At 42.3% G+C, this 24,062-nt stretch overlaps 1 protein-coding gene and 1 long non-coding RNA gene across 21 annotated transcripts in view; one reads left to right on the forward strand and one right to left on the reverse strand.

Moving 5' to 3' along the window:
- Window positions 1–24,062, reverse strand: part of ARMC9 (armadillo repeat containing 9) — a 184,593-nt gene that overhangs the window by 70,033 nt on the left and 90,498 nt on the right. For 19 of the 20 annotated variants that reach the window (XR_015140392.1, XR_015140394.1, XR_015140396.1 and 16 more), the window contains one exon: window positions 23,322–23,377. Coding sequence is in view for 17 of the 20 variants with exons in the window: in XM_086335639.1 (XP_086191765.1) it covers window positions 23,322–23,377 (56 nt within the window). In the remaining 3 variants the exon portion in view is untranslated. Of the gene's footprint in view, window positions 1–3,605; window positions 4,723–23,321; window positions 23,378–24,062 lie in introns of those variants that run through there. The other variant, XM_086335667.1, reaches the window with a different exon arrangement.
- LOC147377693 (uncharacterized) lies at window positions 2,112–3,822 on the forward strand. The gene is made up of 3 exons (XR_015140421.1): window positions 2,112–2,240; window positions 3,059–3,122; window positions 3,700–3,822. It is a non-coding gene; the product is annotated as an uncharacterized LOC147377693 (long non-coding RNA).

The following is a 24,062-nucleotide window of genomic DNA, read 5'->3' on the forward strand; positions in this document are numbered from 1 at the left end:
TCTTGGGGCTTGAGGGGAGGGAGACAATGGACAGGGATTAACTACAAAAGGGGGCTTCCCTCATAGCTCAGTCAACAAAGAATCTGCCTGAAATGCAGGAGACCTGGGTTAAATTCCTGGATTGGGAAGATCCCCTGGAGAAGGAAATGGCAACCACTCCAGTATTCTTGCCTGGAGAACCCATGGACCGAGGACGTGGCAGGCTGCAGTTGATGGGGTCGAAAGATTCGGACACGACTACAAAAGAGCCTAAGGGACGTTTCTGGGTTGCTGGGAATGTTCTACAGTTGAATTGTGGGGCTAGCAGTGCAACTGTAAATTTACTAAAAATCATTAAATTGTATGTTTAATTGTACAGGTGAAGATCATGGTATGTAAAAAGTGCTTAAGAATAGAAATGCTCTAATCAAACACTCCAGTCAAAGGCAGAGATTGTCAAACTGGATATAAAAGCAGGATCTAGCTATAGCCTGTCTACAAGAGAAGCACTTTATTTATTTATCTTTTTTTGGCTGTGCCACACGGCATGTGGGATCTCAGATTCCTGACTGGGAATTGAACCTGCATGCCCTGCATTGGAAGCTTGGAGTCTTAACCACTGGACTGCCAGGAAAATCCCAAGAGAAGCACTTAAATTCCAGGACACAGATAGGCTGAAAGTAAAAGAATGGAAAAAGATATACTGTGTGAACAGCAAGCACAACAGAGCTGAAATTGCTGTATTATTATCAGCCAGAGAAAACATACCAGGAACACTACTGGAGACAAAGGCTTTCCTAATGATAAAGGGGTCAACACTGCGACGATACAACAATCACAAACACGTGTGAGTCAAACAAAAGAACTTCAAAACAGATGAAGCAAAACTGACAGAACGGAAAGGGAAAATAGGCAAGAATACAATTATAATTGGAGATTTCTATAGTCCTCTCTTAGTAACTAGTAGAAAAGTAGACAGATCAGTAAGGACATAAGACTAGTTCCTGGCATAAAAGAGGTGCCTGATAAACACCTGTAAACTAGGTGAGTTTTCATTAAATCAGTTTTTGAAAGATTCCCAAAGTTTGATCAACTCGGATGAAGCTGGAGAACACAGCCCGCTATTCGACACCACTGGCTGAGCACAGACTACACACACCAGGCCTCCACTCAGACTTGGCACAGACATTCCGCCACCCCTGACAACACTGCTGTCTGCTTGGTAGAAATGAAAACTAGGTTTCTGAAGTTAACACCTGAGGGTAAACCCTGGTAAGGGGAGGGCAGTAGGAGACTCAGACTGAAAAAGGCAGTTGGCTTTTCCCATCTGGTAAGGCTTAGGTGGTAACAGTTGTCAATTTAGATCGCTAAAACTCTAAATGGAAGGAATTTCTTTCTTGTTTATTGTCAAGTCTTGTGTGTGTGTGTGAAACCACAAAGTTATTTTGTTTGTATATGAAAGCTACCTTAAAAGGGTTTGTTCTGAGATAAATCTGACTATGGTGGACTGTTGCAGACACCAACTCCCCTAAGGCCAGCAGGCATACTCCCTTGCAAGAGGCCCGGTGGCTTCGGCCCTCACCTTCTTAGAGCCTGGCAATGACAGTGCTGTGAAGATGCCCAGCACATTCACTGGAGGAGGGGGCCTGGCCCTGCACGAGCCTATGGGTGAGACCACTTTGGCCTTCCTGCCCACCTGACCTCCAGCCAACTGCAGATACAGCATGGAGTCCGGGTGAAACCACAGACAACCTGCCCAGTTAGCCCACAGAATTGGAAGGAAAAGACTTGTTTTTTTTTAAGCCATTAAGATTTGCGGTGGTTTTATCAATTAGCAAAGGCTAACGGGATCTGTCACAAATATAACTGAGCCAACGGTTCAGACTCAGTGTGCTTCCCACTGTATGATTCCCTTTACATAAGTGTCAACAACAGGGCGAGAACTCAAGGTGGGGCTCCTGAGATGCAGAGGGTGGTGGGTTACACAGGTGTGTGCCTTTGGGCCAGGTGAACGTGCCTGTGTCCACTCTTTTGGGGGATTCTCGGCAGAGAGGAGCTATCAGAGCTCCTGTGAGCATCCGCCCTGTCGGCATCCCTCTCTGACAGCCAGTATGTGCCACGTGCCGTGCGAGGTGCCGAGGGTGCCCTGGAGAACAAAGCTGACACTGTCCCTGCCCCAGGGGCACTTACAGTTCACTGGTGGAGAATAAAAGGCAGTGCAAATAAACAGCAGCTAAAAGAAGATGAATCCATCATGAAAGGTAATATCAAAATAAAAGCCCAAGAGTAGCCACAATCAGCTCTTGCCTGGAAAATCCCATGGATGGAGGAGCCTGGTAGGCTGCAGTCCATGGGGTCGCTAAGAGTCGGACACGACTGAGCGACTTCACTTTCACTTTTCACTTTCATGCATTGGAGAAGGAAATGGCAACCCACTCCAGCGTTCTTGCCTGGAGAATCCCAGGGACGGCAGAGCCTGGTGGGCTGCCATCTATGGGGTCGCACAGGGTAGGACACGACTGAAGCGACTTAGCAGCAGCAGCAGCAGCAGCAGCAGCCACAATCAGAGGCAACAAGGGCTGCATAACTAAATCCCTGTAGCATGTCTCCCACATACCACATAGCAATGTTAACTTCCACTTTGCTTCTGCTTTTTTCTATTTCAAGTAGGCTCCCTCTGTTTTTCCCTTTCAAACATGTGACTTAATGTCTGTCTACTCTTAGCAGTAGATCATAAGTTGAATATGCCACGCCTAACCACAGCTTCAAGAGTATCTGTCCATTTCGTAGTTCTTATTCTACAAAACTGAATATGACACGTTGCTCATTTTGCTCACTACTAACAGAAAACTGCTTCTATTTCTATGTTTTACATCACAGACATATTTAATATTTTATATCACTTACATGGCACACAGAATTTAGACACAAACTGGCTGAATTTGAGTCAAACAGCTCCTGAGCCCTTACAACTAAATGACAGTGATACAAGCAAGGGCCTCGGTTACTACCTGGAGAACCGATGTCTTGAATTAGAAAGTTAGAAGGGATGGCAGCTCATGTACTGTTTTTCTTCTAGTCATATTCCCAGGCCTAGGACACTGTGTCATCTTTGAATACCTAACTGAAAGTGACTTGATTAGGTAAGTAGAAACAAGTTATTAAATAAAATTTTTAAAATAATGCAGAACGCACTTGAGTATAAGGATTTAACAAAGAGGTCAAAATTAGAAATATACATGTCTCACTACATAAGATGTACTATTCCAAAAATCTGTGATAACAGGAAAAAAGCCATGCACTGCTTTGGTATTTGTTAAAAAAAAAAATAGATAAGAGAAAAAAATTTATTGTAGAGTACTGGTTGGCCTTTTCTGCATCTGTTTCCATGGCAACAGATGGTGGACAAATAGGGTTTGTAAATGCCTTGGAATCAGGAGGTGTCTCAGAGCCCTCACCTTGTTTTGAGCCAGCTGATGTCTATTTCCATAGAAACCAGAGTGGAAACGAGGGCAGCAGCCATGAGTCAGCCTGTTGGGTGGTTCGTCCCCGCCAAGGTATGAGAGCATGGGAGCCGTGTTACAGAAGTTAACGAATTTAGAACCAGAAAAAAGCAAAAATCTTAATTGGGAAACACTGGTTTCTTTATTGACTTGGTTAAGTAATGGAAAGGCCCTGCAAGTAACACAGACATAAAACAGACGTTTCTTTGCTAATTAGGTAGCAGGGACTTAAACTCCCATTTGCACCGGGCCAAGCAAGCGAATCACAGAGGGTGATCCATCAGAGGTGATTCACCGAGAACAGCTGATTCTCTGAACGTGGACTCTGAAGCAGCTTCAGGTGGGTCAACCATCTCATAGGTTGTGCATAAAGGTGGCCAGACAAAAAGGGCTTCCCTTGTAGCTCAGTTGGTAAAGAATCTGACTACAATGCAGGAAACCCAGGTTCAATACCTGGATCGGGAAGATCCCCTGGAGAAGGAAATGGCAACCCACTCCAGTATTCTTGCCTGGAGAATCCCATGGACAGAGGAGCCTGGCGGGCTACAGTCCATGGGGTCGCAAGAGTTAGACATGACTTAGCGACTAACCCACCACCACCAGAGAGAAAGGAGTTCACGGCCCAAGCACTCAAGATGTCTCTCTCTGTGGAACACAAGGTCACTCGAAGGAAGTCTGGTCAAAAACTGACTGGTTCTAGACCCCACCACTTTCTCGTTCCAGCCAGATCATGGTAAGGGCCTCCCACAGAAAATCAAGTTCCCCTAACACATGGTATATCCTACACCCCTAAGGCTGTGTGCCCCATTGTCGTTAAATGCATCACCACCCTTCTGGCTATCTAGGGTCAAGGTTCCCAGCCTTCAGTTCCTAATGACATACCAACTCCTGCCAGTTTCACCTCCAGAAGCCCCCCCCAACCCCCGAAAAACATCATCTCCCAGCCATAAGCCAAGTCAGCACCACTCCTCTTGCAGCTCCCCTCTTCAGCATCACACAGCAGAGGAGCGTGGGCGCACAGGCTCTCACCCCAGCCTTGGTTTACCCTTTTTCTTATATTTTGTTCAGTGGGAATGATCTCCACCATTCTGTCCTCCAGGTCGTTTATCCATTCTTCTGCCTCAGGTATTCCGCTACTGATTCCTTCTAGTGTATTATTCATCTCTGTCTGTTTGTTCCTTAGTTCCTGTAGGTCTTTGGCAAACATTTCTTGCATCTTCTCCACTGCTTTCCCGAGATCCTAGATGATCGTCACTATCATTAGCAGGTTGATATTAGATTCTATCATTCTATCATTAGATTCTATCAATAGAATCATTCTGAATTCTGTTTCTGGAAGGTGGCCTATTTCCACTTCATTTAGTTGCTTTTCGGGGGTTTTATCTTGTCCCTTCATCTGGGACATAGCTTTCTGCTTTTTCATCCTGGTTAACTTCCTATAATGTGATTTTTGTTCTAGCTGCTGTGGAAGTGTGGTTCTTCTTGCTTCTTCTGTCTGCCCTCTGATGGAGGAGGCTAAGAGGCTTCAGTAAGCTGATGGGAAGGACTGGCAGTGGGAAAAACTGCTCTGGTGGGCAGGGCCTTGCTCAGTGACGCTTTAATCCAATTATCTGCTGATGCACCGGTGGGGTTGTGCTCCCTCCCAGTTAGTTGTCTGGCCTGAGGTGACCCAGCCCTGGGGCCTATGGGCTCTATGGCAGGGTTAATGTCAACCTCCGAGAGAGCTCACGCCAAGGGGAACCTTCCAGGACTGCTGCTGCCAATGCCACCATGCCTGTGATAACCCCCTTGCCGACCCATGTCTACGCAGGAGACCCTCCAACACCAGCAGGTAGTTCTGGTTCAGTCTCCTATGGGGTTGGGAATCCCCAGGGAATCTGTCCCTGAAGGCCAGCAGGATTTGCTTATAGGACTTCCTCAGGACTGGGGGAAATGGAGACTCCAGTCTTGGAGGGCACAAACAAAATCCTGTGCATACCAAGGCCCAGAGGAAAGGAACAGTGACCCCACAGAAGAGTGAAAGTGAAAGCCGCTCAGTCGTGTCCGACTCTTGGAGATCCCGTGGACTGTACAGTCCATGGAATTCTCCAGGCCAGAACACTGGAGTGGGTAGCCGTCCCCTCCTCCAGGGGATCTTCCCAACCCGGGGATCGAAGCCAGGTCTCCCGCATTGCAGGTGGATTCTTTGCCATCTGAGCCACCAGGGACGTCCATTCAGATGATACTGGGTTTTAATTAAGTCTAAGCTTTCAGTGGAAACAGTGTCAGACTTTATTTTGGGGGGCTCCAAAAATCACTGCAGATGGTGACTGCAGCCATGAAATTAAAAGACGCTTACTCCTTGGAAGAAAAGTTATGACCAACCTAGATAGCATATTCAAAAGCAGAGACATTACTTTGCCAACAAAGGTTCATCTAGTCAAGGCTATGGTTTTTCCAGTGGTCGTGTATGGATGTGAGAGTTGGACTGCGAAGAAAGCTGAGTGCCGAAGAACTGATGCTTTTGAACTGTGGTGTTGGAGAAGACTCTTGAGAGTCCCTTGGACTGCAAGGAGACCCAACCAGTCCATTCTGAAGGAGACCAGCCCTGGGATTTCTTTGGAAGGAATGATGCTAAAGCTGAAACTCCAATACTTTGGCCACCTCGTGTGAAGAGTTGACTCATTGGAAAAGACTCTGATGCTGGGAGGGATTGGGGGCAGGAGGAGAAGGGGACGACAGAGGATGAGATGGCTGGATGGCATCACTGACTCGATGGACGTGAGTCTCAGTGAACTCTGGGAGTTGGTGATGGACAGGGAGGCCTGGCATGCTGCTATTCATGGGGTCGCAAAGAGTTGGACACGACTGAGCGACTGAACTGAACTGAACTGAATCTCCTGTTAATTTGAACGCACACCAGATCAACCTTCCTATAGCACAGCTCTGTTCACACCCTTCCCAGGCTGACAAATAGAAATTTCAGTTCAGTTCAGTTCAGTCACTCAGTTGTGTTTGACTCTTTGCGACCCCATGGACTGCAGTACACCAGGCCTCCCTGTCCAACACCAACTCCCAGAGTTACTCAAACTCATATCCATTGAGTCGGTGATGCCATCCAACCATCTCATCCTCTGTCGTCCCCTTCTCCTCCCGCCTTCAATCAAACTTAGGGCTTCACAAATTTCTGAAGACTTGCTCAGCCATACATATACACCTACACATATATATACACATATCCATTCTCCCCCAAACCCCCTTCCATCCAGGCTGCCACATAACATTGAACAGAGTTCTCTGTGCTATACAATAGGTCCTTGATTATCCATTTTGAATATAGCAGTGTGTACATGACCTCCCCAAACTTCCTAACTATCCTTTCCCACACACCCGCCCCCCTGCCCCCACCTTCAACCATAAGAGGACAATTGTTTTCTGATCTATTAGCCTAGCTGAAGCTCACACCTTCTATTAAAACACTGCATTTTAAAACATCTGAGGCCATATCCTTCTGTAAGGCTCCTCTATGGCACATCACTTCCACCAGAGCCAGAGTACAAGGCATGCCAGAAACACCAGGACTTAACCTGTTCTCTGCAGCCAGGCATGGCAGGGGCTGAAGCTGATAACATCACCATCATCACAACGAGAGCCAACATTCACCAAGGCCCTCCAGTATCTCAGGAACTGGGCCAGGGGTTTTGATGTGATTTCTTAGTGACATCAGAACATACTCGGATTTTTATAAAAGCCACTGATTCTGCTCTGCTGCTTGAGCCTGGTCTTTCTTTGGATATTAATGTTTCTCCCCACATGCTTGTATTGGTAAAATGCATCTCAAGAGAGTATCAGTTGAAAATTAGTGATATAAAAACATTTTTTTAAGGAATAAGACCTAGTTTTCTGCTTTCTGCACTGATGCTTTAGGAAGTACGATTAAAAAAGAAAAAGCCTCACTTTCCTTATGTCACATCAGTCACATGGGATGGTCTCTGGGTTTGGGTTAACAGCATTGGACCCCCCTCCCACCCCCACCTGGCCAGCTTCACTTACTCAGGAGCACACAAGCATATGCCATGGACCAGGAAGAATGGGTAGGGGGAAAAAGAAATGATAAAACAAAACTAATTCCAGTCCCTAGGACAAGATGAAAACTCTTCTGATCTATATTATGAAGTCAGAATAAATTTTAATAACCAAACACATAAAAATTGTAAACCCACAGTTCTCAAAGTGTGGTCTGGGGACCCTTCAAAAGCCTCAAGATCCTTTCAGGAGGTTTATAAAGTCTATACTATGTTCATAATAGAATGTTTTTATATATCACATAAACTATACTTATATATTACCATTTATAAAATATAAAATAGTACATGTCTATTTTAATAGTAATACTGTTTGCTGTTTTCACTCTCATTCTCTTATGATACAGAGAGGTTTTCTGGAGGCTACATGACATATGATGATATTACTCTGACAGTAAAATGTATGTTTGTTTGAGTATTCTTGTGTTTCTAGAAACTTCTAAGGTTTGGGGAATAGATACATGCCTTTTCATAACTAAGTTTGTTTCTAGTACTTTTACTGTGCTTGTACTAGCTATCTTTGGTTATATTTACTATAACTGAAATAACTTCATCATTACCCAATAAATATTTATTTTGAAATTATGAGGTCTTTCCTGCTCCTATGCAGGAACAGACTAGAAGTATTTCCTGTTTTATGTTGCAATGCGTTACGTGTGTGCATGCTCAGTCACTTCAGACGTGTCTGACTCTCTGTGACCCCATGGACTGTAGCCCACTAGGCTCCTCTGTCCATGGGATTCTCCAGGCAAGAGTACTGGAGTGGGTTGCCATGCCCTCCTCCAGGGGATCTTCCCCACCCAGGGGTCGAACCTGCACCTCCTGCACTGGCGGGCGGACTCTGTACCAATGAGCTGCCAGTGAAGCCCCATGTTGCAACAGTATTCTTATAAGTTTTCAAAAGATTTTCTAATTTTAAAATTTCTCTCTAAAATTTATTTCAAAATTTAACATTTATTTTAACAGAAAATCTGATTATAAAATCTTTTTGCTACACTTTTAAGGATGGATCATTGGCTTAAAAAAGGATGATCAGGGGACTCAATTTCTCAACCCACAGCTGCACCACTTATATGAAAAAATGCTGAAAAAAATGAAACTGACTTATCAAAGACTTCTCTGACTCATGGAAGGGAGGAACCTATTCCAGAGAAGTTGGCAAAACTTCAAATAAAAAACAGAATTATGATGGAAGCTATCTTTCCTTCAGTTTTAAAGATGTCAATAATTTACCTTATTGGGTCTTAGGTGACAGGACACCTTTGTACAGTATTATGAAGCTTGTGAAGGTGAGGTATAATTTTGAGACCAATCATTCAGAGTCTAATGAAAAAGAATTTAAATATTTTAAACACAGGTATGATTGAGTTCTTTAAAAGCGAAAAATCAAAAATATGTTAGAACTTTCCAGACTAGAAATTTAAAAGCCACTGAAGTTGCATTATGGGCAAACAGGAATTGCCTGTATTATTTGTTTTCTGTAAATCTAAAATTATCCCCACTCCCAAATAAAATTATTTAAAAAACAAAGACACTGAAGACCTTAAAGGGTAAGTTATTACATGACTTTGGTCCAAGAAAAATACACAATAGCCTTGTAGAGCTAATACTACTGAATGCCTGCTGGATGGAAAGTTTCCAAAATAAATCATAGCACACTACTTTCCAATGAGTTTGAGCAAACTCCAGGAGTTGGTGATGGACAGGGAAGCCTGGCATGCTGTAGTCCGTGGGGTCGCAAAGAGCTGGACATGACTGATCGACTGAACTGAACTGAGTTTTCCAATGAAACCGTAGCTTGTCAAATTAAAGATTTAGCTGCAAACAAGAACGCTGGGTTAATATCTCATCTGCAGAGGTATGCTTGGACTTGCTATGGGGCTTGTACTCATCCAGTATCAACAGTAACTAGTCTTTAAAGATCTTTTATGTAAATGCTTGGCAACAAAACACAAGTGGTGCGGGCTGAAGTACCATACTGAATGCCTGTATTGATTTTTATGGTTTATCCTGGTATTTGAGCTTACGGTACAAAACCAACAGGAGGGTAAAACCACAAGTGCGACAGCATCAGTCAGCGCGTTGCTAACAAGCTCTAGTAGTAGTCACTGCATTCTCCATGACCACCACAGATAGACAGACAGACTTATGGATGAATAACAGAAAAATGATTGGGAGATAGATAGATATAAGAAAGATGACAGCGTTTCATCTAAGAAGTCCTCAATGAAGCAGCAAGAATTAATTTGATTAAAATCCTGATTTTCATGACCCATTTTTTAACATTCTGTGTAACAAAAGGATGCACGTGATCATTATCTTGAGGAAAAGCATTTGTGAAGTTATATGCATTGCAAGCTGAACTACCACTTTGTTCAAAGAACATCACTTTTACTCAAAAGAATGACAGAAGAATTATGTTATTCAGACTTGGGTATTTGGTAGACATTTTCCCCAAAATTAATGAGGTGAACCTGTCACCTCAAGGAAAACAATGGATGGTATTAGTTATCAACAATAAAAAATGAACTCTCAAGAGAAAACAATAATTTTGAAAAAACTTATACCTGCTACAGTAAGCTTGTTAGCTTCCCCAAACCTAAAGATTTTCTGATGACATCAGTGGTGATATTAACTAATGCAATTCGGAGGGATGTTTTATAATAAAATACAGCAATGATTGGAAGAACTGCAAAATGCAAAACCATTATTTCCCCAATTATCAATGCATGAAAATACAAAATCAGGCCTCGTTAAAAGAACAACTGAAAGTGCAAGAGGCACTTGTAAAGTTCTTATAAAGTAAGAGCTTCGGAAAATCCATTCGCCATAAAAGCAAGAACACTGGCAAAAACTGTCAAAATCAATTTCTTCAGAACTCTGAAAATCAATCAAAGGCTCGTGGTAATCTGAGGAGTGTTTATTCAAGAAAAAAAAAACATCCTGACTCTTAATAAGAACAGCGAACGGGGACTTCCCTAGTGGTCCAGTGGTTAAGAATCCACCTTGCAAGGCAGGAGACTTGGGTTTGGTTGGTCCCTGGTCAGGGAACTAAGATCCCACATGCTGTGCAGCAGCTAAGCCCACGTGCCACAACTGGAGCGTCCATGCTTCGCAAGGGAAGATTCTGCATGACCTAACGAAGCTCCTATGTGTTACAACTAAGACCCGACACAGCCGCAGCCAAATAAATAAATAAATAATAAGCAGCAAATGTTGTGCCTTTTAAACTTGACCTCTTCCTCTCACTCCCACTCCACCTCTCTGAAAACCACCAGCTCTTCAATCAAAGTGAAAACCAGCATCCACGCAGTCACTGGAGCAAGCAGACAGGTTCTGAGCTCCCAAAAACCTCGCTCTCAGAGGACTGTCATTATTTGACCTGTCTGGCAATTTCCTGGAAACCCTCCTGATGGAACTTATCCTTTTTTATCCCAAGAGTTGACGTGGAGCCAACAGCATTGTCCTCACAGGCTCTGTTGAAAACATGTTCTTGAGTAATCAGTGGGTGAAGAAAACCACAAGAAAAAGTAAAAAATATTTTGAGATGAATGAAAATGAAAACACAACCTTCCAAAATTTATGAGATGCAGCAAAACAGTACTCAGAGGCAAATTTATAGCTCTCTATATTAGATGTATTTAATGCCTAGATTAAAAAAGAAGAAAAATCTCAAATGAACAAGCTAACTTTTTACCTTAAGAAACCAGAAAAAGAAGAGCAGAAGGAAAGAAGTAATGAACATTAGGGCAGAGATAGAGAACAGAAAAACAATAGAGAAAAAACAAAAGTTGTTTCTTGTAGAGATCACCAAAACTGACAAACCTTTAGCTAGACTGACTGTAGAGTCAGCTTGGGCCACCATCATAAATTACCACAGACTGAGTGGCTTAACCAACAGAAATTCATTTCTCATAGTTCTGGAGGCTAAGAAGTCCAAGATGAAGGAGCAAGCTGATTCACTTCTGATGAAGGCTCTCCTCTCGACTTGCAGACAGCTGCTTTCTCTCTGTATCCTCACATGGTGGTGAGAGAGAGACAGAGAAAGTGCTCTGAAGTACTTCTTTATAAGGACACTAATTCTACCGGATCACAGTCCCACCCTCATGATTTCACTTAACCTTAATTACCTCCTTTTGGGCCCTATATTCAAACAGAGCCACACTGAGGGTTTGGGCTTCAACGAATGAATTTGAGGAGACACAATTCAGTCCATAGCACTGACTAAGAAAAAGAGCTGACTCAGATTAGTAAAATCGGGAATGAGAGGTGGAATACTACTGACTGAACTTACAGAAATTAAAAGGATCATTACGAAATACTATGAACAAGCATACCCCAACAAATTGATGTCTTAGATGAAATGGAAAAATTCCTAGAAGGATACAAATTATAGCAACTGGCTCAAGAATAAATAAAAATATGAATAGATATGTAATAAGTAAAAAAGATCAAATTAGTAATAAAAAACTACCCACAGAGAAAAGCCCAGGCTACGAAGAAATAACATAAACTCTGCACAAACTCTTCCAAAAACAGAAGAGGAGGGAACACTTTCCAACTCATATATGAGGCCAGTATTACCCTGATATCAAAACTACAAGAGGATAGCACAAGAGAAGTCAAACTATAGACTAAAATCTATTATGAATATAGATACATAATTCCTCAACAAAATACTAGCAAATCAAATCCAGCACATATGAAAGGTATTATAAATCATGAAGCAGGATTTATTTCAGAAGTAAACCAGTCAATGTCATATACCAGTCAATGTAATGCAAGAAAACTCCCTCACATGGTCATCTTAACTGATGTAGAGAAGGCATTTGACAAAATTCCACACTTAAAGTTGGAAAAGGTGGGAGCTTTATCAACCTGATGATGAATATCTATGAAGAACACATAGCTAGACTCATACTGGACAGTGAAAGACAGAAAACGTTCCCCCTAAGATAAGAAAAAGGCAAGGGGTCCACTCTCACCACTTCTATTCAACACTGTACTAGAAATTTTAGAGAGGGCAATTAGGCAAGAAAAAGATATAAAAGACATTTAGACTAGAAAAAAGATGTGAAATTATCTCTATTCATAGATGACATGATGTTGTAAACAGAAGAGCCTAAGGAATTCATCACAAAGTAAACAAAACCCAAAAACTTTTAGAGCTAATAAATGAGTTCAGTAAGCATGCAGGACACAGGGTTGAAATACTAAAATCAGTTGTGTTTCTATAAACTAGCAATGAACAACCACAAAATAAGATAAATAAAATGCAAAATAGATGAAGATTTTAATTAACAGAATAAAAAAGATGACTTGATATGGTTCTCGATTCCACACTGTGACTCACCTTTAATAAATGATTACTTGTCTAGTTCTAAAGTAGTATCAAAGGAAAATATTTCTATCCCAACCCTTTCAACTACATAAATGTATGAGGCTGGATTTTCTTCATATCCCTTGATGAAAACAACATATTGCCCCAGAGGTGGATTTGAGAACCTAATTATTTTCTTATCCAGACATTAAAGAGATTCATAAAAATAAAATACAATGCTACTCTTCTTTTTTTTTTTTAACTTTTTATTTCAAATTGGAGTATAGCCAATTAACAATGCTGTGATAGATTCAGGTGCACAGCAGAGTTTTATTCTGTTTTTTAAATTGTTACTTCCTGGCTGTGCCATGTGTCATGTGGGATCTTAGTTCCTCAATTAGGGATCGAACCAGCACCCTCTACATTGGAAGCACGGAGTCATAATTACTGAACAGCCACAGAATTTCCAAAATACAATGCTACCCTTCTTAACAGTTATTTGCTTTTGATAATAATTCTTTGTTACATTGACATGTAACAGGTTTATTATTGTCATTTTAAAATTAGTACATTTTATCGGTTTTAAGTTCTAATTTAGCAAACATCCATAGGCAAAATAAACATAAAAGATTTTTGCAATATTCAATGGTTTGAAGAATATAAAAATGTTCTAAGAGTGAAACTTTGATAATAGTTACTTCAAACCTACATAAATATGTATTTTTCTCTTATATGTATAAAGTAATTAATAATTTAAATTTTAAATGAAAAGGGAATTCTCTGGCAATCCAGGGATTAGGACTCTGTGCCAATGCAGGGGTTGTGGGTTCAATCCCTACTGAGGGAACTAAGATCCCATAAGCTGCATAAGCATAGCCAAAAAAAAGAAAAGAATGAAAAAATAAATTATTAGAAGAAAATCTAGGAAACTACATATAAAATTTAGGGTTAATGGAAACCTTAATCAGGATAGAAAACCCAGAGGCTATCATAGAAAAAGCTAAGATATTTATCTTAAAAAAATTTTTTGGGGGGGCTTCCCTGGTGGTACAGTGGATAAGAATCCGCCTGCCAATGCAGGGGACACAGGTTTGAACCCTGGCTGGGGAAGATTCCACAAGCCATGGAGCAACTAAGCCCATGTGAACCACAAGTACTGAAGCCCTCACACCCAGGGTCTGCCCCGCAACAAGAGAAGCCTCTGCAACAAAACACTGCAACTAGGGAAAGCCTGCACGCAGCAAGGAAGGCCCAGCACAACTAAAAATAGTACAATCATTAAAAAGGTTGTTTTTTAAGATTTATGACAAAAGCAGTTATAAAAATATGTCAAAAGGTAAAAGATACATTTTAAAATATTTGCAACTAAGGTGAAGAAGGATCATTATCTATAATATACAGAGAATCCATATGAGCTGACCTGGAAAGACAAATGCAATTTTAAAAATAGAGAAAGGACAGAAATGGGAAAAATACAGCATAGCAAATCCAAATATCCACTCTGATAAACATAAAGACACTCAAACTCACTACTCATGGGATGCAAAATTAAAATAATGAGATAGCTAGCACCTTACCACCATTATCCTTTAACTGTTAGTCCCTCAGTTGTTTCCAGCTTTTTGGGAGCCTGTGGACTGTAGCCTGCCAGGCTCCTCTGTCCATGGAATTCTCCGGGCAAGAATACTGGAGTGGGTAGCCATTCCCTTCTCCAGGGGAATTTTCCCAACCCAGGGATTGAATCTGGGTCTCCTGCACTGCAGGCAGATTCTTTACCATCTAATCCACCAGGGAAGCCACCATTAAATAAGCAAAAATACAAAGAGTCATGACACCTACCACTGGAGGGAAATGGAAGGAAAGCCTCCTCTCCTGCTCTGCTAGCAAAATCTGAATTGTTACAGCCTTTCTAAAAAGCTTCCCTGGTGGCTCAGACAGTAAAGAGTCTGTCTGCAGTGTGGGAGACCCAGGTTTGATCCCTGGGTTGGGAAGATCCCCTGGAAAAGGAAATGGCAAACCCACTCCAGTATTCTTGCCTGGAAAATCCCATGGATGGAGAAGGTTGGCATGCTACCATCCATGGGGTTGCAAAGAGTCGGACACAACTGAGTGACTTCACTTTCTTTCTTTCTAAAAAGCAATTTAGAAAAATGTATTACAATTAAAACACACATACACTTCAACCCAGCAAAAAAAACCCATGTAAATAAAAAAGGATATATTTACAAAAATGTTAACTGAGGTATTGTTTGAAGTAGCAAGTATTGGGAAGACTGCACGAGTTCACAGCATTAAAAAGAATCAGTTGTGGTGCTGGCTGGCTTAGAGGGATTTCCAAAAGATATCAACAAGGGAAAAAGGCAACCCTGAGGATGCGTGTGCTTGTATTTCTGTGTTATCTCATTGTGTAAAACAAATACTGACAAAAACACACATGAACATGTGTACCTGTATGTGTGTTCTTTCTGTGTGTATCTTATCAGCGAAGTATGAAAGCATATACACATACTAGGTGGTGAATATGGGTTTTGGGGGGTGTCGATGTGCGCTGGGGAGAGGCAAGGACAAAGCTCACGCTGTCTCCCCTGGAAGATGCCTTTCCTACTTTCCTGACCACATCCTTCTCTTCAGCAGTCCATTCCACCCACCCTTCACCCTCGGCGAGGCAAAGCCCTGTCAAGACAGCCACTTTCCAGTTTTCTCTGAGTACTTAGAATTTCTGTAACACTTCCTGGTTCTACAACATTCATGAAGCTATGAGTGTTTATTTATTTTCTATTACTTGCTAACTGTTTATATATATAAATATATATGTGTGTGTGTGTTTATATATGACTTCCCTGGTGGCTTAGACAGTAAAGCATCTGCCTACAATGTGGGAGACCTGGGTTCAATCCCTGGGTTGGGAAGATCTCCTGGAGAAGGAAATGGCAACTCACTCCAGTATTCTTGCCTGGAAAATCCCATGGATGGAGAAGCCTGGTAGGCTACAGTCCATGGGTCACAAAGACTCGGACACGACTGTTTATATATATATATATATATATATATATATATATATATATATATCTCACGGGAGACAAAATCTTGTAGTGGTTAACAGCATGGACTGTCAAGTCAAACCACCTGGGTTGGTTCCTGGCTCCATCACTTAACTCATCAGCTGTGTGAACCAGGCAAGTGACATATTCTGTTTCCTCAAATGTGAAATGGAACAGTAACAGTACTTATCACGGGGTTGTTGTGAGGAGTAAATGAGTGAATAGTGCCAAGACAGGTACCCGGAGCACTGGTGAGGATACACAAGCTATTATCAGGGTCTTTATTATCTCACCTATCTGGATTTTAGAATACACAGAACTATACAACAAAGGTCTTAATGATTTGGATAACCATGATGTGGTCACTGACCTAGAGCCAGACATCCTGGAGTGTGATGTCAAGTGGGCCTTAGGAAGCATTGCTACGAACAAAGCTAGTGGAGGTGACGAAATTCCAGCTGAGTTATTTCAAATTCTAAAAGATGATGCTGTGAAAGTGCTGCACTCAATATGCCAGCAAATTTGGGAAACTTAGCAGTGGCCACAGGACTGGAAAAGGTGTTCATTCCAATTACAAAGAAAGGCAATCCCAAAGAATGTTCAAACTACCACACAATTGCGCTCATCTCACATGTTAGCAAGGTCATGCTCGAAATCCTTCAAGCTAGGCTTCAACAATACGTGAACCAAGAACTTCCAGATGTTCAAGCTGGATTTAGAGAACGCAGAGGAACTGGAGATCAAATTGTCAACATCCGTTGGACCATAGAAAAAGCAAGAGAATTTCAGAAAAACATCTACATCTGCTTTATTCACTATGCTAAAGCCTTTGTGTGGATCACAACAAACTGTGGAAGATTCTTAAAGAGATGGGAATACTAGACCCACTTGACCTGCCTCCTGAGAAACCTGTATGCAGGTCAAGAAGCAACAGTCAGTACCGGATACGGAACAATGAACTGGTTCAAAATTGGGAAAGGAGTATGTCAAGGCTGTACATTGTCATCCTGCTTATTTAACTTCTATGCAGAGTACGTCATGCAAAATGCCTGGCTGGATGACTCATAAGCTGGAATCAAGATTGCTGGGAGAAATATCAACAACCTCAGACATGCAGATGATACCACTCTAAAAACAGAAAGTGAAGAGGAACTCAAGAGCCTCTTGATGAGGGTGAAACACCAGAGTGAAAAAGCTGGCTTAAAACTCAACATTCAAAAAACTAAGATCGTGGCATCCGGTCCCATCATTTCATGGCAAACAGATGAGGGAAAAGTGGAAACAGTGAGAGATTTTATTTTCTTGGGCTCCAAAATCACTGTGGATAGTGACTGCAGCCACAAAATTAATAAACATTTGCTCTTTGGAAGAAAAGCTACGACAAACCTAGTGAAAGTGAAAATGTTCATCTCCCATCCAAGTACTAACCAGGCACTCATGACTCCTTAGCTTCTGAAATCAGACTACACTGGGCAAGTTCAGGGCGGTATGTATGGCCGTCGCTCAGCTGTGTTCCACTTTTTGGGACCCCGTGGACTGTGGCCTGCCCGGCTCCTCTGTCCATGGATTTCTCCAGGCAAGAATACTGGAATGGGTAGCCATTCTCCTTACTCCAGGGGATCTTCCTACCAAGGGATCAAACCTGCATCTCCTGTATTGCAGGCAGATTCTTTACTGTCTGAGCCCCCAGGGACCTAGACAGCATATTAAAAAGCAGAGACATTACTTTGCCAACAAAGGTCTGTATAGTCAAAGCTAAGGTTTTTCCAGTAGTCATGTATGGATGTGAGAGCTGGACCATCAAGAAGGGCAAGTGCCGAAGAATTGATGCTTTTGAACTGTGGTGTTGGAGAAGACTGTTGAGAGTTCCTTGGACAGCAGGTAGATCCAACCAGTCAATCCTAAAGGAAATCAGTCCTGAATATTCATTGGAAGGACTGATGCTGAAGCTGAAGCTCCAATACTTTGTCCACCTGATGTGAAAAGCCAACTTACTGGAAAAGACCCTGGTGCTGGGAAAGATTGAGGGCAGGAAGAGAAAGGGGTGATAGAGGATGAGATGGTTGGATGGCATCATCAACTCAATGGGCATGAGTTTGAGCAAACTCTGGGAGATAGTGAAGGATAGGGAAGCCTGGTATGCTGCAGTCCATGGGGTCATGAAGAGTCAGACACGACTGAGCGACTGAACAGCAACCATCTAGATTTCAAACTCTTGGAGGCATTTAAAACCATAGATCCCCTTTTAAATTTCTTTTGGATCTTTTCCCCATTACTTCCTGGTATAATGTTATTTTAAGGCCCTGAAATATTAATATTTGTGGTACATGTGTCTCTTTCAATTCTGGTTTCCTTGGGGTAAATGCCCAGCAGTGGGATTGCTGTGTCATAAGGTAGTTCTATTCCCAGTTTTTTAAGGAATCTCCACACTGTTCTCAAGAATGGCTGTACCAGTTTGCATTTCCACCAACAGTGTAAGAGGGTTCCCTTTTCTCCACACCCTCTCCAGCATTTATTGTTTGTAGACTTTTTGATGATGGCCGTTCTGACCAGTGTGAGGAGATATCTCATTGTGGTTTTGATTTGCATTTCTCTAATAATGAGTGATGTTGAGCATCTTTTCATGTACACAGTGGAGTATTACTCAGCTATGAAAAGGAACTCACTGGAGTCAGTTCTAGTGAGGCAGATGAACCTGGAGCCTGTTATACAGGATGAAGTAATTCATAAGGAGAAAGACAAATACTGTACATTAATGCATATATATTAACACATATATATGGAATTTGGAAAGACAGTACTGACGATCCTACATGCAGGGCAGCAAGGAAGACACAGATGTAGAAGACAGACTTTTGAACTCAGTGGGAGAAGGCAGGGGTGGGAGAATAGCATTTGCGAGAATAGCATTGAGACGCATACATTACCATATGTAAAATAAATGACCAGTGCCAGTTCGATGCATGAAACAGGGCACCGAAAGCCAGTGCTCTGGGACCACCGGGAGGTGGGGGGAGGTCAAGATGGGGGGAACACATATATACCTGCAGCTGATTCATGTTGATGTATGGCAAAAACCATCACAATATTGCAGGTAATTATCCTCCAATTAAAATAAATAATTAAAAATATTAATATCTGTGGAATAAACAAGTTAATGGCTTTTAGATTTGAGATGCCTGCTGAGAAAGAAACTGCTGAGCACATGATTGTCACTTTCATGGCAACCAGCAAGTAAATGTTCATGGCTGAGGTAACCTGGTCTTTCAATCTACTTTGTTAAGAGGGAACAATATTTATCTTAAAATCAATCTTCTGGATTAGCACAGAAAGGCCTTTCATCTCCACTTAGAAAGCCACGGAGGAGCTAGACACAAGGAACTCACCTCAAACTGTAAGAAAACCTGAGCCTTTTGTGGTGAGAATACTGGAATCAGGGCTCCTAATGATTCATATGGGGCTGCCCTGGTGGCTCAGTGGTAAAGAATCTGCCTGCCAATGCAGGAGATGCAGGTTTGATCCCTGCATCAGGAAGATCCCCTGGAGTAGGAAATGGCAACCCACTCCAGTATCCTTGCCTGGGAAATCCCATGGACAGAGGAGCCTGGTGGGCTATGGTCCATGGAGTCAAAAAAGAGTCCAGCATGACTTAGCACCTAAACAACAAGAAAGATTCACCCTTTGGGAACATATTATATATGTTCAACATAAAATAAATTGTATTAGATAATAACACATTTCTTCAAGCACTAGGTGAAATACATCGGAATCCTTAAACAGTAGTTGTCATCTGTCCAGTCTCTTGTCCGTACTACTCAAGCTTATCTAGTGATAGTTTTTCTCCTCTGGAGCTTTAAATGGGCCAAGAAGAGTGTAGACAATTTTGAAAATAATGGAAACACCTGTTCTTCTGATGCCACCTTCTCTCCTCTCACTCTCTTGTTCAACCTTTCCCTCTCAAATGAATCCTTCCCAATGGCATTTTAACATGCTTGGATATTTCCCAAATGAAAACACAACAAAAATGCCCTGTTCAACCACCATCCAACTCTCTTCCCCTGCTCACAGCCAACTCAGTGGAAAGAGCTGTATTATTACTTATTAGCTCCATTTTCTCACGTCCCACTCGCTCCACAACTATTCACTTTGGCTTTTGCCCCATTAAGTCTTCATAAATGCTCAGCAACTGACCTCTGTCCATTAATTCCAGGTGCCTTTTTCACTCCTCACCTCACTGGTGAGCCTGCTCATCTGGGCCTCTCTTCTCCTCTCATCCACACTTCCTCATCCCTGGCCCTCACCCGGGAAACTTCCAGTGTCAACAAAGAGGGTGTAACTTCCACACCTTTCTGCTATGTGTATATACACAGATATATAATTCATCAGGATGTGTGTTTATAAGTTTGCTTTTCTGAAGTTGACTCAGACTCATACGTTACTTTGCAATTTCCATTTTCCACTTGACATCACAGCCTAGACAGTCTGTACTTTACTCAAGTTAAAAAGCTTTTTATGTTGGTATGTAAATGTATATATATTCAGACATAACTAAATAAGTGCTAATACACCAGGGCAAGTAATTATATTTTTAGAAATAAGAAAAATCAGATTATGCACATGGGGATCCTTGAGAGTCTTCAGCGGGGCAGACTAGTGGCCAAAGTCACAAGGGCACAGATTTCAGCTCAGTGTCAGACGAGGCAGCCATGATCCACCCTGGCCTTCAGCCCCTCCTAGAGCCATTTTACCTTTAGAGGCACTGGCAGCTAACTGAAAACAGTCTTTGTTATCTGTGTTTGGGATTTAAATAATTTTGCTGTCTCCTTCAAAGTCATCACCTTGGGAAGTGACAGCCACATTCCAACAACAGTGTGACTTGCACAGATGCTTTTTGGAGATTTTTCTTTAGTCTAAGCACCCTTCACTTTCTCCGAACCACATACCCCACTTAAAAAAATAACATCTGGCCTTGGGGGAAGCTGAGTGAAATACAGACATGCTCATTCCTTGTCAGGTTGTCCTGGCTAATCCTCCACAGCGAGAGTCAGGACCAAGGGGGAGGATAAGCCCAGAATATGCTGACTTGAGCTCATCACAAAGAGTCAAGTTTTGGCCCCAAATGACAGGTCCTTTCTTTATAATTTTCCAACTAAACCCTTTCAAGGATCTTCTGAAAATTCTAGTTATCACAACAAATATTTTCACACACTATCTTCTTTCTTTTCTATTTAAAACAAAAAAAGTTTATTTATGTGTCTGCACCGGGTCTTAGTTGTGGCATGTGGGATCTAGTTCTCTGACCAGGGATCAAACCTGGGGCCCCTGCATTGGGAGTGTGAGGGAAGTCCCCATACACTATCTTCCTAAAATAAAAATCTGCACAGAATGGCAAAAAGTTCAGAAAGCTAAAAGATCTCTCTATTCTTTAATTTACAGTAGACTATAACTGTAGTTCTATAGTTATAGTCTACTATCACTTTTTAATTGTAGTTATAGTCTACTAAAACTATAACTTAGCTATCGTCTACTCTAACTTCCACAGGGAAATTACAAAAGTTGAAATTCCACCATTAACAGAATAGTTGAACCAAATGAAATTTCCCACGCAGTACAAAAACAAAAGGGTTAATAGTAAGAAAACAAAACAACCCCAAAGAGATAACAGGGGGAACAAAACCAGATCTTTAGGGAAGCTTTATGTGGACAAAAAGTTATTGGAATGAAATAATTAAGATGTTAACTCAAAATATAAAACGGTGCTGAAGGCCCAGGCACACAGATGGTATCTTGTCATAGTCCTGAGAAGCCCCAGTGAGTCCGGGAGCTGAGTTCTCTCCGGGGTTGGCAAACAGTGGCCTGTGGGCCAAGGTGTCTCTTGTTGTAAGGCCAGTAAACTAAGAATGGTTTTCACATTTTAAAATATTTGAAAAAATATTAATGACACAAAAATTATACGAAATTCAAACTTTAGGACACACTGAAAAAAGATTTATGGGAACACAGCCACGTTCATGCATTTATTTATTGTCCATGGCTACTTTGTGTTACAATGGTCCATCTGGGTGAATGAAACTGTGTGGCCTGCAAAGCTAAAACATTCACAAGTTTCCTCCTTGTAGAAAAGGTCTGCCGATGCCTGTTCTAAACCAGATTTTACTGCTATCAACTCCGTGTGACCTGAGGCTGGCCTCCTGCCTTATCTGGATGCACCTTTGAAAGGAAGGGGCCTGGAGAAGGTGCTGGCCCGGCCGCCAGAACTGCAGGGAGCAGGAGCACCCGCTGGCGCCACCTACAGCCCATTAGGAAAACGGCAGGCAGGAGGCTGGCTGCAGTGGGACACTCTCACAGGTCTGTCCCCATCTTTGGTGGAGCCGCCCTCTTAGGTTGAGGGCTTTTAAATGAACTCTCTCCCCCAACTAATGCCGTTAATGAACAAAAAACCTCGCCTTTACACACCTTTTAAACGGACAGCCCACAACTCCAAATAGCAATACATCTTCCAGCATTCATTTCAGGAATAAATGTGCCCCACAAAATAGAAGAAAAGCACTTATTTCCACAGAGAACTTATTACCACATCTGGCTTTTTAGTTCTGAAGGAAAAATAATGAAAAAGCTCTGCAGCTCATGAGTCACCATTCTCACTCACACCACTTCACAAGGCCCGCTCAGACTCCTGAACCTTCATGCTCTAAAAAACACAGGTGAGCAGACCTCACAGCTGAGGAAACCCACAACAAAGGAATGCAAATGACTGGGCCAAGGGGTTCGTCTGCCGGCTCTGAACCAATTCTCCCTGGGCCAAGGTTCCCGCCCATGAGGGAGACAGGCCAGACTCTCACCCCTTCAGAGCAAACAACCCGGCTCAAGACCTGTCATCTTTCAACCTCCCATCAACCCCAGTGCTGTAGAGAGTGGTATCTCCTGTTGAATGCAGCGAACCCACCAAGGCAAGGCCAATAGTCTCCAAAGACGCCACCCCCGAGTCCTCCCGCCCTGCCCGTTGTGTGGGTGGGGTCTAACTGCTGCCCCCCATGTGGGCGGGTCGGCCAGCACCCGGAGCAGCAGTGATGTTCTGAGACTGCTGAGCCCACATAAGGGCTGGAAGCTTCCACTATTTTCCCCTTGGAGCCCAGTCCCCAACCAATATGGAAGTCCAGGCTGGACAACTGAGGGATTAGAGGCCACATGGAGAGGGAATGTGGAGGACAGGATGCCAGCTTGGACACCTGGATACAGCTACCAGACACACCAAGAGAGACCACCCCCTGAGCTCTAGCTGACCCACAGAATCATGAGAAGTAACGCAGCAGGGACTGAAATCTCCATTTCCAGGCTAACTTTTCAAGGCAAAGAAAAGACTCAGCAGAGTTGGCCCAAGCTTTCTATATGGTGTGAAGAGCCTCCAACTTACTTCATCATCTTCATCTTCATCATCATCAGATTCAAGAACACCATCCAGTAGCTCTTCTACAAAGGGAAAAAAAGTCAATGAATAACTATAACCACAGTTGGGAGCCTGGGTCAACAAAATCCTTCAACTACTGCAGAGATGTGTAAATACCCTTCTGAGAGTTATTGTTGTTTTAGTCTCTCAGTCATGTCTGACACTTTCGTGATCCCATGAACTGTAGCCCACCAGACTCCTCTGTTCATGGGATTTCCCAGGCAAGAATACTGGAGTGGGTAGCCATTTCCTACTCCAGGGGATCTTCCTGATCCTGGGATCAAACCCGAATCTCCTGCATCCCAGGTGGATTCTTTACCACTGAGCCACCTGGGAAGCTCCTCTTGAGAGTTAGGTTACAGCAAAACAATCCTGTTCCTGGTACCATTTCAGCATAGTTTGATATTATGCTAAGCAGTTATAAATATCTCTCTCCATTTTTGTCAGCACACACTAGTCGTGGCATGAGAAAAATTAAAGCCAACATATAATTTGAGAGTAATTTTGGAGGAAGAAAGTAGACTAGTATCAATATTATTGCTAAGCATTATTCTAGATGGTGTCACACATGCGATTTGACTTAATCTTCAGTAGAGTTTGTTGACTTTTATCTGTTTTATAGCACGGAGCAAAGAGAGGCATGGAGGATAAAAGACACATTATGGTAACACTCCCAGTAAGTAAGAGTTGAGATTCGAACTACATCTA

Source organism: Bos grunniens, chromosome 2 (assembly GCF_055505025.1).
Source record: "Bos grunniens cultivar Pamir isolate PY7600 chromosome 2, Bosgru_T2T1.0, whole genome shotgun sequence".
Lineage (NCBI taxonomy): Eukaryota > Metazoa > Chordata > Mammalia > Artiodactyla > Bovidae > Bos > Bos grunniens.